General features: G+C 42.1%; 1 protein-coding gene across 1 annotated transcript in view; it reads right to left on the bottom strand.

Annotated features, from left to right (window-relative positions):
• Window positions 1-16,124, bottom strand: part of ELOVL6 (ELOVL fatty acid elongase 6) — a gene marked incomplete at both ends in the record, with an annotated part of 140,146 nt that extends 124,022 nt beyond the window's left edge. Inside the window, one exon of the mRNA XM_079722893.1 lies at window positions 16,036-16,124. Within this exon, the coding sequence (XP_079579019.1) occupies window positions 16,036-16,124 (89 nt within the window). The remainder of the gene's footprint in view (window positions 1-16,035) is intronic.
• Between the last annotated feature and the right edge of the window lie 2,302 nt (window positions 16,125-18,426).

Raw genomic sequence — 18,426 nt, 5'->3', positions numbered from 1 at the left:
ATAATATTCATACTATATGACATTGAAATCGAAGCCTATTTTCAAAACAAAGTGTAAATACATATCAAGCATTTAAAGTGTGAAAATTTGCTTGAATGTTTAAAAATTTATCAAAAGTTTATAATGTGAAAATTCCTGTTTTAATGTTTTAAAATGTCAGATACAATCATATAGCCCTCACTCTCTACCAGTCAGAAATGTATATATATATATTTAGAGATTGTGCTAGTCAGAATGTTTCATACTTGGTGAATTGTAATTTTGGTATTAGGCTCATAAATGTGTTCTAGAATATGAAACAATGTATAATTTCTTATGCTTTATTTTAGGGTAGTTTTCAAATTAAAAAAAAATAAATTTCATAGGAAAAAAACTTCCCTTAAAAAAGTTACCTGAAAAGAGATAAATGTACCTTTTTTCTGCTGTTACAGAAGAAAGTCATAAATATTTAGCAGATTAAATTTTTAAATTTACTTCAAGAAATATTAATTTTGAGGAAATAGTATTTTTAACACTTTTAGAAAAATTGAGTCTAATATATCTAATATTTTCCTTATATTTACTATTTTCTTTTTTGCTCCTTTAGGATATTTCTAACCTACAGCTTATTTTCTTGCATCCAGAAAGAATACTTATTTAAGTTGTCTGGAGCGTAAGGGCAGAACTTTTTCTAAATTTATAGGAAGGTTAAGACCAAAAGATCATCATTAACTCAATTACAGAGGTTTTTTTTTTTTTTTTTTTTTTTGCGGTACGCGGGCTTCTCACTGCTGTGGCCTCTCCCGTTGCGGAGCACAGGCTCCGGATGCGCAGGCTCAGCGGCCATGGCTCACGGGCCCAGCCGCTCCGCGGCACGTGGGATCCTCCCAGACCGGGGCACGAACCCGCGTCCCCTGCATCGGCAGGCGGACTCGCAACCACTGCGCCACCAGGGAAGCCCTACAGAGATTTTTAAAAACTATATCTCATATAATTTGGACCCATTCTCCTCCACCCTCCCTTTCCCGGCTCCTGTGCCCTTTTGTTTGCTGGCTGAGACAATGCTTCCTAGACACAGATAACTGTAAAAACAAAATACTACTTCTCATGTTCTCACACTGCAGTCAATCCCTTGTCTCTCTCTTCTCTCTAAGAGTAAGTACAGAAGAAGCAAGAGTTCAAAGCAATGCCCAGAACTGATAAGATCTCTGCAAAGCAGTCCTGTGGAAAAGCTCTGTCACTGGGGTCCCAACAAGATCCCTGGGACTTCCTACCAGACTAGACACACCAGGTTCTCTGGCTCCACAAGGACTGGCTTCTGGACTAGACTGGCCCTTTATTGCAGAGAGTAACAAATTCCTTCCAGCTCCTCTAAATCAGGCATTCTATGCTTCGTTCTCCCAGGCATTCAGCAGTGCTGGAGTATTTGTTAATGATGTATCCCAGGTACGTGTGCAGCATCTGTTTCCAGGTGCCACGAGGTCCCCGAGTTGATTATCTGATTCATTTTTTGATCTCTAGAGACAGGTTTATGTTTAATCTTTTACTGCTATTAGATTAGATGACTATTGTCCCTGGGGAACCTTTGCCCTATTAGATACATTCCTGAAACCCAGACATAAAAGTTGTCATGTTCAAGTGAAATGAATGTCTGTTATCACCCTTCCTTAAAGAAGCAGGAAACTTTCCTACTAAAAAAATAATCAAACTGTATAATTTAGAAATGGAGAAAGACAGGGAAGTTTTTGTGACATCAACAGTATGACTAATCTCTACCTTAATCTGAGAAAGTGTATTCATTTGAAATAAGAATGTGCAGTTCCCTGTTCTCACAAAATGCCTTTGTGTTCAAAATGTGCATTGGTGTTTTACAAAAATGCTTATTACCTTGTATCAGATAATACACCATTATAAAATGAAGCTGATCTTTTACTATGAAGATAGTAAGTACACTATAGTTAATGCAAAAAATGAAAAAATATGACCATATGCAAAATCCCACCACCTATACATACCCAGAATGTAATACAAAAAAGATTATGGAAAACTGGAAGAGCAATAAGAGAAATAACAACCATCATTTTATACAACTACTTTTTACCATTTTGGTACCAATATTATTTTCTTCCTGACTTTTTTTTCCTTGTGCATACAATCCCACCTTCCCCACCACTTTAGGCAAGCTTTTGACTTGTTTCTGATTGGAGTGGCTGGTTTGGCTGCCTAGAAAAGGACTAATAATCCCCAACAATTAAAATGGATTCACTAAAAATTAATCATGCTAAATGAATATCTTTCCTCTTAAAAAGAAAATTAGATGAAAAAAAGAAGTCTTTTTATTATTGTTTCAAGAAGGCACTAGACAATTTCCCATAATTCACTTAAGGACCATATAAAGAGGTACTGGATAATAAAGCAGAAACACATCCGAGAGTAAAAAAACAGCCTTGTGTATTCATTCATATCTGCATTCATCTAGTCAACACACAGTGAGGGCAACTATAGCCAAATTCTGTGATAGGCACTGATTTCAAAGATAGAAGCAAGAATACTAATCTATTTATGAGTCAAGTGCCAGCAAACCACAAAGAAAGGACAACCGATTTTGGTGGGCAGGGAAGAGAAAGGTTTTGTATTTGAATAGGCCTGGGAGGAGGGCTATTTCAATAGGTAACACTAGGAAGATAATCTGGAGCTGGGATTTTGAATGGCTTTTCAAATCAGTCAAAAGAATTCCGATTTGTCCTATAGACAAGGGGAAACCACTGAAGGTTTTTACTATGGGAGGGACACGCAGGAGTTGGAGGTTGGAAAGTGAGCGAGGAGACAAAAAGTAGTGCTGGGGGCCTGAAGGAGGCCAGTGGCAATGGAAATGAACTGAGAGAAAGGAAACTGAGGCCCGGATCACAAAGGACTTGGCTGTGAATTAGAGGGAAGGAGGGAGAGAAGGAGGGAGAGAAGGGTGCTGGGCAGAGTGACGGCCTGGTCCCATGTAGCTAGCTGATAAAGGAGGTGGAACAGGCTAGAAGAGGGAGAGGTGTCCAGTTTGTGAAATCAATGATCTGAGAAGACAGACGCAAAGAATGTGAGATGGAATCAGCACCACCACAGAGGCGCTCCTCATTAAGGCAAGAATCAGCTGAGAAGATCTTTTCCAGTACCTGGACTCCTCCACAGAACTGTTAATTCTGAATCTCTGAGATGAAGCCTGTACACGTGTATTCTGAGGAAAAACAAACTCTCCACGAGAGTCTGGCCCAAATTCCTACTTAAGGATCGAGGACACCGGAGCGTGGTTCTCAAACGTTTTTCTACCTCAAACTACCCTCTTGTCAGTAGAAAACGATCCCAGTAATTACAAAGAACTGGAGAAGAACCAAGTACCAACCAAAGCGGTATAATCACAAACAATATCAGCCATCACAAAATACAGGTTCCAAAAAAGTATTTCTGCAAATACGAATGCAGGAACAGTAAATGAAAACCAATTACAACTCAAGACAACCCCACTGGTTCCGGGCTAACAGAGAGTCCTTAAAATTTCCAGAATATCCCGTACAGTAGGAGCTTTGTATTGTTCCAAAGCACCATGTTGTGGACTTTTTAGTAGAATACTAAATTAGGACTCCCCACTCCCTCACTGTACTTTCCAATACAGACTTGCTCATTTTAACGTAGACGTGCCAGATTTTAGTAAGCTTTCATACATTTCTCAGGAGTTTCCTAGTAGGTAATATTTAATTATTCAAAAGTATAGGAGTTCTAATTTTTTATTTTTCAGAAGTGTCCATGTGGATTACCAGTGAACTGCAGATGATATTCTAAAAAAGAAAGCCTAGAGTGGAGATAGTAGTCATTTTCAAATGCATACAAGACACTCATGCAGAAGTGAGAACAAATTACAGCTAGAGTCAGGACTAAGTACTAATGGACGACCCATGGAGGGTCATAACTTTCAGGTCAATACGTAGAACAGTCTTCAAATAATCAGAGACACCCCAAGTAGAATGAGCTTCTACTTCTTCAGCTTCTTGAGGAGGTCCTCAGGTTCTGACAGTGGATGACCAAGTCAAGAATAAGGAATTGCTTTGCCCAATTAGGAGACTAGTCCTAATGACCACAACACACACAGAAATGCTATCAGCTATGACCTTCTCCGCAGTCAAGAAAAGATAGTTTAAGACACTTGACAGCCTACCCGTGTCTCTCTTTCTCACCCCAAAAGCAAAGTAAAAATGAACAATGATGTGAGGCAGAATGATACTTTTTTTTTCATGCTGACTAGACTCTACCTTCTGAATGTTGAGATATTCTCAGTTCAGAACAACCAGAAACAATGTAGGATGAGTACAGCTGAATCTTTTAAATGTATCGAGGTGGAATGTAGACTGCTTTTTGGAGCTACCAATGAATGAAACCATGGATAAAAATGTTATGTCATTTATTTCAGATTTGTTGTGCAGTACTCAACAAAGAGATAAACCTACCTTAGCAAGTCATGAAATATTTATTGAAACTAGCCAATCCTCAACTTATTTATTCTATCTCTATTAAAAAATTAATTTACTTCAACTTACAAAGAAAAACAATTAAATGTGTGAGGCAGTACGTAGTTTTTCAAACATCTTTTCGGTGGATGTCAGCAAAAAAGCTTGAAGAACACTCCTTTAACCTAGAAAATTCCATTAAACCACCTATTTTTTCTGATTAAGGATCACAGTGTTCCTTGACCTCTTAATCTTCTCTTACTTTTATAGTCAGTACCAAGTGCTGCACTCCTTCGTGGGGACATTTGTCATAAGAACGTAAGTTTCTACCTCCAAGATTTCCTACCTACCAGACAATAAAAGAAAGCAAACATAACTGCTCTGACAAACGAATGCTTCAGCAAAAAAGAAAAAAACAAGCCTGCTTGATTTCCTGGACCATTGGATCATTCTCCAAGTCAAAACTGCTAGTGTTAAAACCACAAACTCCAGGGAGGGAGATGCAAGAGGGAAGGGATGTGGGAACAGATGTATATGTATGACTGATTCACTTTGTTATAAAGCAGAAACTAATTAAAAAAAAAAGAATGAAGTAAGTCAGAAAGAGAAAAACAAATACCATATGCTAACACATATATATGGAATCTAAAAAAAAACAAAAAAACAAGTGGTTCTGAAGAACCTAGGGGCAAGACAGGAATAAAGACGCAGACATAGAGAATGGACTTGAGGACACAGGGAGAGGAAAGGGTAAGCTGGGACGAAGTAAGAGAGTGGCATTGACATATATGCACTACCAGATGTAAAATAGCTAGCTAGTGGGAAGCAGCCTCATAGCACAGGGAGATCAGCTCGGTGCTCTGTGACCACCTAGAGTGGTGGGATAGGGAGGGTGGGAGGGAGATGCAAGAGGAAGGGGATAGGGGGATATAAGTATACGTATAGCTGATTCACTTTGTTATATAACAGAAACTAACACAACATTATAAAGCAATTATACTCCAATAAAGATGTTAAAAAAAAAAAAACACAAATTCCAAGTATCTACAACACTAGGTCTTAAAGGGGTATCACTCTACAGTTGATAGGGGCCCGGTGGGTCAGGCCACATATGAGTCAAGCATTATTAATAATAGGTTAGTTATAAAACACCTCTAATAGCACAGCAAACATTACCTGTGCTCTCATCACAAAGAGGGGTGTGAGCTGCCCACTGCAGTGCCACCTCCAGGCCTAGAAGGACAGCTGTTGGTTTGTATCCCCAGGAGTACCCAGGTAAGATTTGAAACTGGCCCCCTTACACTGGAAGCCAGGAAGAGACCAAAGAAAAAGGCAGCCACTCCAGACTGGTAGGTGGCAGGTAACAGGCAAGGGGACTTACTAATGACGCTTGTCTTGGGTGGCTGCAAGACAAGTAAATCTTTGCACCCTCCAGCCAGAACTAAGAGTTTATATGCTGTCCTTAAGGAGTTTCAGCCCTGCATACCACCCAGACGGTCTCAACAACACATTACCCTCTCAAGGCTGCATCACTGAAATGGCTCTGGCTGTGGCAATGGTGGGCAAAACTTATATTCCAAGGGCAGGGGAGGGGGTGAAGAGCCTGAATCGCCCAGGTCTGGCTCTCTGGTCAACTGGGGCCCAACGTCCTCTTGATGACCTCCTCCAACAATGTCCAGAGGACTATTTCTAATAGCAAAATATTAGAAACTTAACATGTTCAACCTAACATGTAAGGGAGTGGTTATCTAAATTAAGACCAAACAATACAATATTAAGTAGCCACTGAAAATTATACTTACAGAGAGGTGTTAGTGACATGAAAAACATTTATAATGTAAAAAGGAAACAAAGCAACATATAAAGTTGTAATGAGACAGTAGGTGAATGAAAGTGCCCAGTGCAGTCCCTAGCACATAATAGAGAACTCAATCTGTCGTTGACATTCACTGAATGATCTAAAGTATATAAAAATCTTGGAAATAAAGCTGAAGGAAATGTGGCAAAATAACAGTGGTTGCCTCTGGATAAGAATTAAAGGTGGGTTTTTTCCTGCATATTTTTTAATGTTTTCATTTCTTTTTTTCTATAGTAAGTATTTACTTTAAAATCAGGAAAAGGATTTAAAACTAATAAACAAAACAAAACAATGTTCTCTTTAATTCTTCACACTGTAGGAGCTGACCTTTAAGAATAAGGACGGGGCTTCCCTGGTGGCGCAGTGGTTGAGAGTCCGCCTGCCGATGCAGGGGACACGAGTTCGTGCCCTGGTCCGGGAAGATCCCACATGCCGCGGAGCAGCTGGGCCCGTGAGCCATGGCTGCTGAGCCTGCGCGTCCGGAGCCTGTGCTCCGCAACGGGAGAGGCCACAACAGTGAGAGGCCCGCGTACAGCAAAAAAAAAAAAAGAATAAGGACATCTCCAACCCATATGCGTGTGTGTGTGAGTGGGGTAATATATATATAATTTTATTTATTTATTTATTTATTTATTTATTTATTTCCCCCTGTCAACAGGTGTTGGCTATTTACCAGTAGCTACTAAAACCTGCCTGAAGGAAAGCCTGGCTACAGGCAGTACCAGGTGGAAACAGAAGCTCCTAGGGTTTAGAACCAAGCTGAGTGGACAGTGCTCACAGCACAGAGAAGCAGGCAAAGTATGCTTTGTAAGACATGTTCCAAACCTGTAGGTCATGGTTTGTTTGAGATAAAATTGGAATATTTTATGATGGAAGCATTATTAAAGGTGACGTGGCTTTCTACAATTGTAAAAGTATTGATAGTAATACTTATAATAATTCTTAATGATTGAAGTATTTATATCTGCATAGTACAATGCTCATTATAACATCAATAATACTTTTTGTAGTTATTCTTGCCTTAAGTGTTCAGGATCCACTTAGCGAAAAACAGAATATAGACACTGTGAGATACCAGACTAAAACCACAGGTACCTTCCATGTTTACAGTACTGCCAAGTTTCCAAGTGCATTATTTTATTGATTGAATATTTATTCTCATACGAATAGGGGGATGATAGGGGCCTGGGTGACCAAGCCTTAGTCAAGGCTGGAGCCCATTTCTCCTTTTTTTGTCCCTACATACAAATTCCAACTTGTTTAACCATACTGTGCCTCATTTCCTATTGTGTAAAATCAAAAAGATAATACATCAAAGGGTGGTTGGGAGGATTTAACCATTAACATATATAAAACTTTAAAAGAATGTCTGCAATCAGTAAACAACTATGTACCAACTATTAGTATCATTACTCCAGAATGAAGAAAATCTACCTTCCTTTCTAAGATCTTGAAATTAAATCTATGTCAAAAAGTCATAAAATTGAGAGGAAACTGCAAACTTGATATTTAGAATAACTTTGTATTGAGCTTCATACCCTCTTATTGTAATGATAACCACTGCTAGACCAGCTTTTAAATGCTTAAGGTACCCTTAGACTTCAAGAGAAGTCTCACACATTAAAAACAAAAGCTTCAGGATTAAACCTTTTCATCAGGCCTTTTTTTCCCCCCCTATTGAGCCTCCTGAAACAAGATCATGAAATTCTCAACTTCAAAGAGTTCAATTCCACTGAACCCACTTCACCTGAAAAAGTCAATTACCCCAGTTGGAGTGGGTCTAGCATCTTAAAAACTTTTACATTGCATTAACACCACCTTTATAAATAGAAGGAGACCGGCAATTGGGCCTAAAAGACAGAAAAACTTGAGGGTTTCACCTACTATTACCCATACTGAAGATTTTTAAAAAATTATTAATAATTGGGGTAAATCCAAGTACTAAACGTTCAAATTTTGCAGTTTTAAGACACTTACTAAAATAGTATTATTTAACTAGTTAAAAAAATCGACAAAATAGTCAAATTAGGCTGTATTTTTAGAAAAGTGCATTTGGCTCAGGATGAGGCTTTTTTTTTTTTTTTTTTGGTCACACTGTGTGTCTTGTGGGATCTTAGTTCCCCAACCAGGGACTGAACCCAGGCCCACGGCAGTGAAAGTGCCAAGCCCTAACCACTGGACCACCAAGGAATTCCAAGGAAGATGGTTTTCTAATAGCAGGAAACACACACAAAATGGTCTTTAATGGGGTATCGGTTTTCATTTTTTTAAAAAGTCACTTTAACATGTTTATGTATATACACCTGTTTTTGTGTACATATATAAACATAAACTTTTTTAAGCAAATGTCTATGCTCTCCTAACAAAGATAAATGATAAACATGCATTTCATTCATCTTGTCAGTCTTCTTCAAAGAATGATCTTTTGTACTGCCCATTAAGCGTTAACAATCAATTCAAAAATTCAGCCTCTGGACTTCCCTGGTGACACAGTGGTTAAGAATCCACCTGCCAATGCAGGGGACAGGGTTTAATCCCTGGTTCAGGAAGATCCCACATGCCTCAGAGCAACTAAGACCATGTGCCACAACTACTGAGCCTGCGCTGTAGAGCCCGTGCGCGCCACAACTACTGAAGCCCGCGTGCCTAGAGCCCACGCTCTGCAACAACAGAAGCCACCACAATGAGAAGCCCGCGCACTGCAGTGAAGAGTAGCCCCCGCTGGCCGCAACTAGAGAAAGTTTGTGCGCAGCAACGAAGACCCAACACAGCCAAAAATATAAATAAATAAATATATTAAATAAAAAATTGAGCCTCAGAATTCAAAGGATCCTTAAAAAAATAAAACAAAACAAAGAAGTCCCAGGACGGGTGTTAAAAAAATTAAGGGTTGAAGGGACTTCCCTGGTGGCGCAGTGGTTAGGAATCCGCCTGCCAGTGCAGGGGACATGGGTTCGATCCCTGGTCCTGGAAGATACCACATGCTGCAGAGCAACTAAGCTCGTGCACCATAACTACTGAGCCTGTGCTGCAGAGCCCACGCGCCACAACTACTGAAGCCGGCGTGCTCTAGGGCCTGTACTCCGCAACAAGAGAAGCCACCACAATGAGAAGCCCGCGCACGGCAACGAAGAGTAGCCCCCGCTTGCCGCAACTAGAGAAAGCCCACACACAGCAACGAAGACACAACACAGCCAAAAATAAATAAATAAATTAATTAAAAAAATAAAATAAAGGGTTGAGCTAAAACATCTGAAATTTATCTTTAAGAAAATGAAGTTATATAATATATATACATATATATACTATATTATATATACATTATACTTTAAAATATGTGATCACAGATTTGGTTAAAAACAGTAGGGGTCCCCCTCCCCAAAATACATTATATCAATGATATTTTCCTTATCATATTACAATTAGAAACCCAAAAAAACCTATAGAAAGAAAAAAACTAAAATATGAAATCCCAAAGAGAATTAACTCATTAGAAAACTGTATGAGTATCTGTCCAGCAAAACTGCTTCTAATCAGCATGTCTAATTATTTATCTCAGCAAAGATAAGTGTAAATCTTTTTCATTTGTACATTATTTTGGGAAGACAGGCTTAAAGTTAAATTTTAGAAAGTTCATAGTGGGTGAATGACTAAACAAAAGGGTTCCTAAAAATACCTGTCATTCCAATATACTAAGAAAAATAACCTTGAAACTAAAAATCATGAGTTCTCAGTACAGAAATGAATCATGATAAAATTATAAGCTTGAACTTAGATGACTTACCAGGATCTGTGCTTTGGGATGATTTTTGCTCAATGAACTTAAAATTACAAATCCATTCTTGACTCTAGGGCAATCTTTTTTTAAAAAGGATTAATCTACCTCTAAAATAAAATTATTGTAAGTCAAATATAATTAAGGATGCTGTTGTTTTAAAATTCTGAATAACTATGCCAACTTTACACATCTGTACCTGCCTGTATACACACACAATCAGAATACAAATAAAGGAATGAAGTTATGAGCTTTCAATAAAGCCTTGTTATATTTTCAATAAATCTTTATTTTCAATAAATCTTTCAATAAAGCCATGTTATAGTTTCATTCAGATTTCCTTAGGCTATCAATAGGAATAATATCTGTGGTATAGGTAACTTTTCTAAGGTAAACTTTTCCAGATAAATGCCTGTGCTCTTCTAACAAAGATAAATGGAAAGTAAGTGGAGCAGACATATCTGAAGCTAAGAATAAAGGTACAGAGCAAAGGCAAATTGTGTGGACTGTTGTCTGATTCCTGTTAATAAAGCCAGCTCAGCTCACCTGTAACCAGACATGAAAAATTAAGCAAATCATGGCAATAATTTTTGGATAACTCATCTCAGAAAATATTGGACCTGAAATATCCAGATCATTGAACCAAAGATGAATTATTGATTTGCTGTACTCCTTCATTTTATTTTGTTGGCTTAAGACAGGCTAGATGGTTATTTTATGCTCTCCTAAGTATTTTTAAGTCTCCATCCCTCTCAAAACTTTCCCGCTGACTAGATAGATTCTCCCTAGAAGGAAATATGCAGAACAACTCTTAGATTTGGAGTGGACTGACTTTGGAGTTAAATTCCAATGTGATCCTGACACTTTTAGAGTTATTATCATCTAACATTAAAAGCACCAAGGAGCCTTCTTTAGACCACAAAATTTAACTTCCAATTTAACAAAAGGCCTACGTAAACATTTTACCACCATACGCATAATATTTATTACTAGTGCAAATATAGAGATGGATAATCATAAAATTTTGCATTATCCCTGGAAATCCTAAAAAAAATCAAAGACTGCATGAATATACATCCTTTTTTTAAAGCTACATAAAAGTTCAGATTAAAGTTCCTTCACAACATTTCATTATTTTCTAGGATCATAACAGATTCCAATTTTCCTCTGTATACTTTTTCTCAGTGTTCTCATTCTTAACCTAATACATATTAGGCAACATCTCAGTGCTTTCTAAAGTTTACTGAATGAAATGTTAAGTTCCTCACACTTAGGATTTTCAATCTTAAGGCTAATATGAACTGTGATTCTCCAAAATAAGTGGCAAGCAACACACTGTGTACAATGTGGACACAGTAGTTTCCTAGACAGCTGACCAAATTTGTATTTGCTGTAGTGTCATTGATTAAATGAGGCACTGTGGCCTTTTCTGACTCATGACCACAGATTGTACTGTTTTCCAGCCACTTTTCTTACAAAAGCATACAACAGGTCACAAGGAGGATTTTAAAGATCAATGCAAGGCAACTGTCACTACAGGAAGAACAACAGCCTGCATTCTAAAATTTGATAGACATTATGATGCTGTATTTTGAGTAAAAAATCTAACACAGGCTTATAATACTTTTATGTTTTATTCATACTGAAATTGTACGTTACTTTCCAAACCTCACATATAAGAAAGAACATAAAGATGTACAATTCCTTTTACTGATAGTGTTTCTTTTATTATTTTTCCTTAGTAAAAACCAATTTGTGGATAAAGTTTCCTTAGCCAGACAGTATTTACTTCTAAAAATTCCTACACTATCTTATAGACCCCAAATACAGAACTCAAAATATAAAAACAATAAAACCCTTATAGCCATTACCACGGGTGAAGAGAGGGGAGAAAGTCAGAAAAATATACAAAGCTGGATGTGGAGGATGCCAGAGGGGAGCGGGGGAGGGTTTCGTGAGGTTCTAGACAAGCCCTGTGATGATGTCACCTCACATACATAATGTTACAGCAGTCAGCACAGGCCTCCTGCTTTCCTATTGGTGGACACTGTGTCAGCCGACATCAGAAGATAATCATCATTGGCCAGACAATTACAACTGGAGCAACTAGCATCCAGGGCTGCTAGCACAGGCCTGACAGGCTGCTGAAAGGGAAGGCAGAGCCCAGCTGCCCTTCTCACTCAATGAATTTTATGTCACCTTACCAATCACTAGGCGGTTTTGCTCTCTTGATGGCAGCCCTTATAAATTAAGTCAGCTATTCGTGAAAATAACAGGTAAAGGCTGACATCTCATAAAAGAACAAAATGCCTCTATTTTCAATGCCATAAAATCACAAGGGCTTTTCTGTGTAAAATCAGAACTCAAAAATGCTGTTGAGCTAAAAGCAGGCATTTTCCTCTACCTCATGCAAAACACTTTCATTTACCAGATAATATTACCCAGGATATTTTTAACTTGACATATAGTTTCAAGATGTGGCTCAGGATGATTCTCCAAGGCATAATATTTATTACTTTGCATTTCCATAGCTTTTCTAATCTATTACATGTGAAACCACCTGCTAGAAGAGTAAAACAGTCTATAGTATTTATCCTGTGTCTAGAACAATGAATACAGGGTTAATCATTGTTTAAGCAGCAATTAACTTGATAAACATCCCTCAGTTGAACCCTTTAGTTTATAAAAACACCACTCCAGAAATGGGTCCCATTACACTAATATGTAATAAGGTAATGAATATGGATTATAAGTTTAATAAAGGCCTTCAAACAATATTCAAAAGGTAGTTCAGACAGCATACTGACAAAACAGCACTCCTGGCCTTTCTCACAATTCTTCAAAAGACAGTAAGTGTAACTTATTTTTGAGAGATAAGTTATAATTCTCTAAATTGAGTTTTGACGTAGCCTCTAAATTGAGGCTATGTCTAAGGGATTTTTAAGGACCACTGAAAGTGTCTTGTCAAAAACTAGAGTAGAAACTTCACAACATTGTGTTTTTCCTCCAGAAGCTATTCAAGCCATTTTAAATCAGTCTGGGAAAGGTAAGACCTTGTGTTTCCTAAACTTCCCCTGCCCCCAAGAGGGTGTAAGCCTTGGTTATGGAGTTCCTTCTCCTGTTAACAAGGGAAATGAAAAGGAAATCTTCATTTTCTTATATACCTGGTTCAAGACTTTTTGGCTGTTGAGGTTTTGGGGGGAGGCTTATAAAACTGGGACCGAAGGATATTGGGAGAAATGCATACACCCTGGGATAAAAGAAGAAAGCAAGACAATTAAGGTCAAAGAGAGAAAAAGTCAGGAAAGGGAAACCCTAGTGTGTGACTATGACATAGTATTCAAAACGCAAGGGGAGGCCAAGTATGTTAAGCTTCGAGTATTAACAGGTAGTGCTGGCAATAAAATGGACACCCATCATCATCTTAACCTACTAGACAACCCTTTTCCCCAGCATCTGCCAGATACAATGCGCTCTTTGAGGTGCTCCGCATAATCAAGATTGGAATGAGACAAGAACCAATGCTCTGGAGAGATGATGGTCTAATAGGAGGCACAGACACATGCAAATATTTAGGCATATGAAGAAAAGCCAGGAAAGACATTGCCAGATGAAAGGTACAGATAAAGAGCTAGGAGGAAAGAGTGGCAAGAGCCCAACAAGCGAAGATTAATTGGCTCACTTTTGCCATTTTCAGTCCCCAGAGGGCTAGGCCCTGTCCAGTTCAGAGTGTACTTGTTGAGCGAGAGGAGAAAAGAGGCGGGAAATGGTACCTGGAGGTGGAGGAGCCACAGACAGTAGCCTCAGAGAAAAGGCAACAAGTGAATAAGAGACAGTATCCACCGCGGAGGGGCACTGGCCCACAGTGAACCCGAGCTGCTGGCGCGAGGGGAGGCCGGCTCCAGAGACGCAGGTTCAACAAGGGTGCAGCAAGCTGGAGACAGGGCGGACGTTAGAAACCACAGAGCGCGCAGGGCCAACGGGGGAGGAAGATGGGCTGAGCTGTGTGGCAAGCGAACGCGACAGACAGCTGCAGAGAAGACCAGAGCCTTCGGCTGGCCCGCCGTGCCGCCCGCCACCCCGGGCCCCCGCCCCCGTCCTGCCTTCTGCGCCACCCCCTTCGCGGGAGGAGGAAGTGCCGCTGGAGAAGGTTCCCTTTGTGGCGCCCGAGGGGGCTTGCCCTCCCGGAGCGCCGAGGCCTTAAATGTCTAAACTCCTACTGGATCGAGCCTCCCGGTGCACAGCCGTCTTTCGGACCCACCCTCGGCGCTTTCGGCCTCGGCGGCCCAGGGGGCGCCCCGGCCCCGCGCCCCGTGCGCTGCCGCACTTCCCGGCTTCCCGAACGGGTCGCGTTCCCCTCCTGGCTTCCGGCAGCGGCCCTCCGGCCCCCGCGCCCTCGGAAGCCCCCAGCCACGCCGCAGCGAGTGTGAGCGCTCAGGACCGCGCGCCGGGCCGCTCGCGCCCGCCCCAACAGGCCGGGCCCAGTCGGCACGCACGGCGCAGGGGGCGGGCCCGGCCGGGCTGCGGCCGCAAATGGCCCGCCGGTCCCGGGCGGGCCGGCCGGGAGGGAGGAGGCGGGAGCGGCGGCCGAACCCCCCGAGACTAGTCGCGACTCCCGGGGGCCGGAGAAAAAGACGTTGAACCCCCACCACCCGGTTCCGGTGCACGGCACCCCCTATTGCACCGCTCCCCCGCCCCGGCCCCACGGCGCGCCGGCGTCTCTGGTTTCCCATTGATGAGATGGGGGAGGGAAGGCAGGTCGTGAGGGCTCCGGGGGCAAGCGCTCGCGCACGCGTTGGGCGGGATCCCCCAGATCCCAGGAGGGAGCCCCTCGGCCGGACCCTCTCATTCAGCACCTGGGAGGCTGCCAGCCGCTGCCCAGCTTGGGGGTGCGTTGGGCTTGCTCTTTACTGATCGCCAGACCTGGGGTTAACAGGAGTAAGAGAATGTCTGCCACAGCAGCTCGATCTACAGGGAAGAAGCGAGATAAGCACACACACCCTCCCCCTGTTAAATATTGCAAGGTGACACAGGATCGCTTCCCACACAGGGATTTTCAAAAGGACTGGCGGAGGGACACAGTGAACAAGAAAGATGCTTTCCCGGGTTAGAAGTTTGTCTGGGGAAGAGCCCCGAAGGACTCTGAGGACCCAGAGGTTTTTAATCCGTGTCTCAACTCCAGTCAGCAGCTTCCCACTGAATTAGAATTGAGTGTGTCCAAAAGGCGTTTCCGTAAAACAAACTTAATAATGGCGTGGCTCCACTCGCTCGGGTTCATTCATTTTTATTACTGTTTTCATTGTCCCCTCCTCCCCCACTCCCCGCCTCCGTCTCTTTATGAAACCGGAAAGGGATCCGCGTGGGGAAAGGGGTCCAGGAAAGGAGGAATCCGGCCGGGGAGCAGCAAAGAGGAAGACAGTGAAGTAGCAGAGCTGCAAGGAGAAAGGAAGGGCAGGAAGGATGGGGAGAGGGCGAGGACCAGAGAGCTGAGGACGGCGGACCGGAGAGGGTTAAAGGGAGCAGGCGACTGGGTCCTCCCTCCACTGCCTTTCACACTCTGCTTGCGGGAGGCCAAGCAAGAAAACCCAAATCTAGAGGAAAACAAGGAGTAGCACAGGTAGGGACTGTGGCATCTCTCCCGCCTTCCCTGTAGCACAGACATCTACTCTATGTACACATATATGGTCTATGTTATATAATCTATGTTAAAGATGCATGTGTAGCCACGGTTCACCCAGGGGCACCCACAGACTCAGGCGCTTCATGCAGCCCCAATGTCTCCTGCACCCGGGAGACCCGGGAACTCAGCGATCCGCTCACTGCTGCTCGCGGTTCCTCGCTCGATTCACGCCCCAGAAAGGGAGTACCGACATTAAGGCACACCGGGAAGACGCGCAGGGCTCCCGGGGACAGTATCACGCGAAAGCATCACCTACCAGTTTTCCTGCATCCACTGGATGGCTTCATTCTCGTTGAACTGCTTTTCGAATTCATATTCTTGTAAAGTCAACACTGACATGTTCATTGGGGCTGATCTTCGGAGTCGCTACGTGTTCTCTACACAAAATAAAATAATCTGTAAAGCGCTTGATTTCGAGTGCTCGCCTGTCTGCTTCCCCCACCCACCCCCCTAGGTCTTCCCCTCGCCGCTCGGTCTCCGGCAATCGGTCTCCCCCGGCCTCTTTCAGCTACAGTCGGGGTTGAGCATTGCCTGTGCCTCTGCTCCCAGCTCCTCGCTCTGGGACTCTCCTCCTCCGGGCGTCCGCATCCACAGTAGGAGGAAACGAATGCCTTGCGGTCTTAGTGCCCGCACGTTTGTCCATCACCCTTTTTACTTGTCTACGGGGAAATCTCCTCCCCCTCGTGCGATCTGACAAATTAACCCTTTGCGAGGGAGACTGAGAGAAAGAGAGACCTCTCTAGCCCTGGGGGGCAGTTTTGTTTCCGTGAAGGTAACTAGGGGAGTAGAGGACGGGCTCGGAGAGGGAGGAAGTGGCCTCGAGGTCATTCACAACCCCCCAATCCCGACCTCGTGGGCCGCCTAGCTTGGCTTTTGAATGAAATTTCCGAGAACCGAGTGCAGCCCCAAGGCGAGCTTGGCGAGTAGGTGATAAATAGTAAAAACCTGCCAGCTCTCTCGCAAGAACTCCAGACAAATTTGCGCTGAAATCCCACGTGAAAGGAAAGCACTTCCTACCTCTTGGCCCCCGCCGCACCCTCCAGGTCACTCACCTCCGAGCTCTGGCTTTGACTTACTTTAACCTGGGGCCCGGCCCACTGAGCTCCCCAATCAGCTGCTGGCTGGGGATGCTGAGGACGAGGGTGGCGGAAAGTCGAGAGTGACTAGTAGCCAGAAGAGGGAGGGAGGTTAGGTGGAGGGTTTGGGTACGGGAAAGGGTAAAGTTAATGAACTGAGACAAAGGGGGGAAGGAAGTTAGCAGATGGGAGAACTGGACCAACTGGTCCAATGCAAAAACTATTTGTATGCGTGAGAAATTCGCTTTATTTATTGTACGGTGGTAGATGGAACAGAATCACGTTTGAGGAGAGGGCTAAACGTAATGTTGACCTCTACTGATCCCCCAGTCTCACAGCAGTGTTTTAACCTCTGCTTCCATAGTTACACCCATCTTTCTTTTCTCAGAGGGAAAAGTATTTTTTACTCTGCCCATCCCTCCACTCATTCCTCACAAGTTAGGAAAAATGAAATGAGACATGGAGGCATCTGATAATATAATCTATGCATGTAATTGTAATCTTAAAACATAATAATAATAAGGAACCTATGCTTTAAAAATTAGGTGGACATTAGGGCCAAGAAGAAAATTCTCTTTCTCTCTCCGTACCTCCCCACCTCCAAGACAGTCCAAAGAGGGGATGTTTTCATTTAAAGTCAGGTGCCTGGAACCACTGAAAAGTGGGAACTGTGAGAAACATCTCTGTAAATGAGGAGGGTATAATAAAAAGTTAAATAAAGAGTTTTAAAAATCCAGTACAACTATATGTGTGTGTGTGTGTGTGTGTGTGTGTGTGTATATATATAATCAGCAAATTAATTTATAAGTTGATGCTCCCAAACATTCCATGTACAGATTTTCCTCATCAGACTTGGCAGGCTTTAAGTGGAAGGTGGGTGTGACCTGATGAGAGATAAGGATTTTAGCACAGTACCTGGACCTGTGAGTAATCAATAAATATTTGTAAAGTTAAGTGATTAAGTAAGTGAAAGGAGGGAGGGAAGTGAGAAAGGAATCAAATGTGAGAAAATCCAGCAAATGTTTTGCTATATATTGCAAGGATAAGTCCTACTTTTGCCTTAAAAGGATTCCATTTTTAAACTGAGTACTATTCTCAGTACTCAGGCATCATATCAATTTTAAACTGGTATGAGAAATTCTCATTTACTTACTATGTTTCTTATTCAAATAAATGTCTGTTATTACCTGTTTATTTTCTGAAGTTGGAGTTGGGGTTATGTTAAAAGCAAATATCTGATTTGTTCTTAACAGTGTCTGAAGAAAAATTACTTTAAAATGGAAGGTAAGTCCCTATTTCTTGACCTTTATAGTGGACACTTGCCAAAAATGGTAGATTCTTGATAGTACTATGTGCTGTTGAGGGTATTCAGAACACGCACTGTCAGTGGTAGTGAAAGCTAGTGACTTCACCTGGAAAGCAATTTGGCAGCCTTTTAATCATATTAAATACACTTATCCTTTGACCACTTATTTACTAGATATTCCATGAGCCTGTGATCTTCTGAGCTCATGGGAGTCAGGGGAAGAAGAGAGACAGGACTCTGCTCTTTTGGAGCTCACCTTCCAGAG

The sequence above is a fragment of the Hyperoodon ampullatus genome (genome assembly GCF_949752795.1).
Source record: "Hyperoodon ampullatus genome assembly, chromosome: 1".
Taxonomy (NCBI): Eukaryota; Metazoa; Chordata; class Mammalia; order Artiodactyla; family Ziphiidae; genus Hyperoodon; species Hyperoodon ampullatus.
The sequence above is the reverse complement of the archived record's forward strand: the minus strand, read 5'-3'. Positions and strand labels throughout refer to the sequence as shown.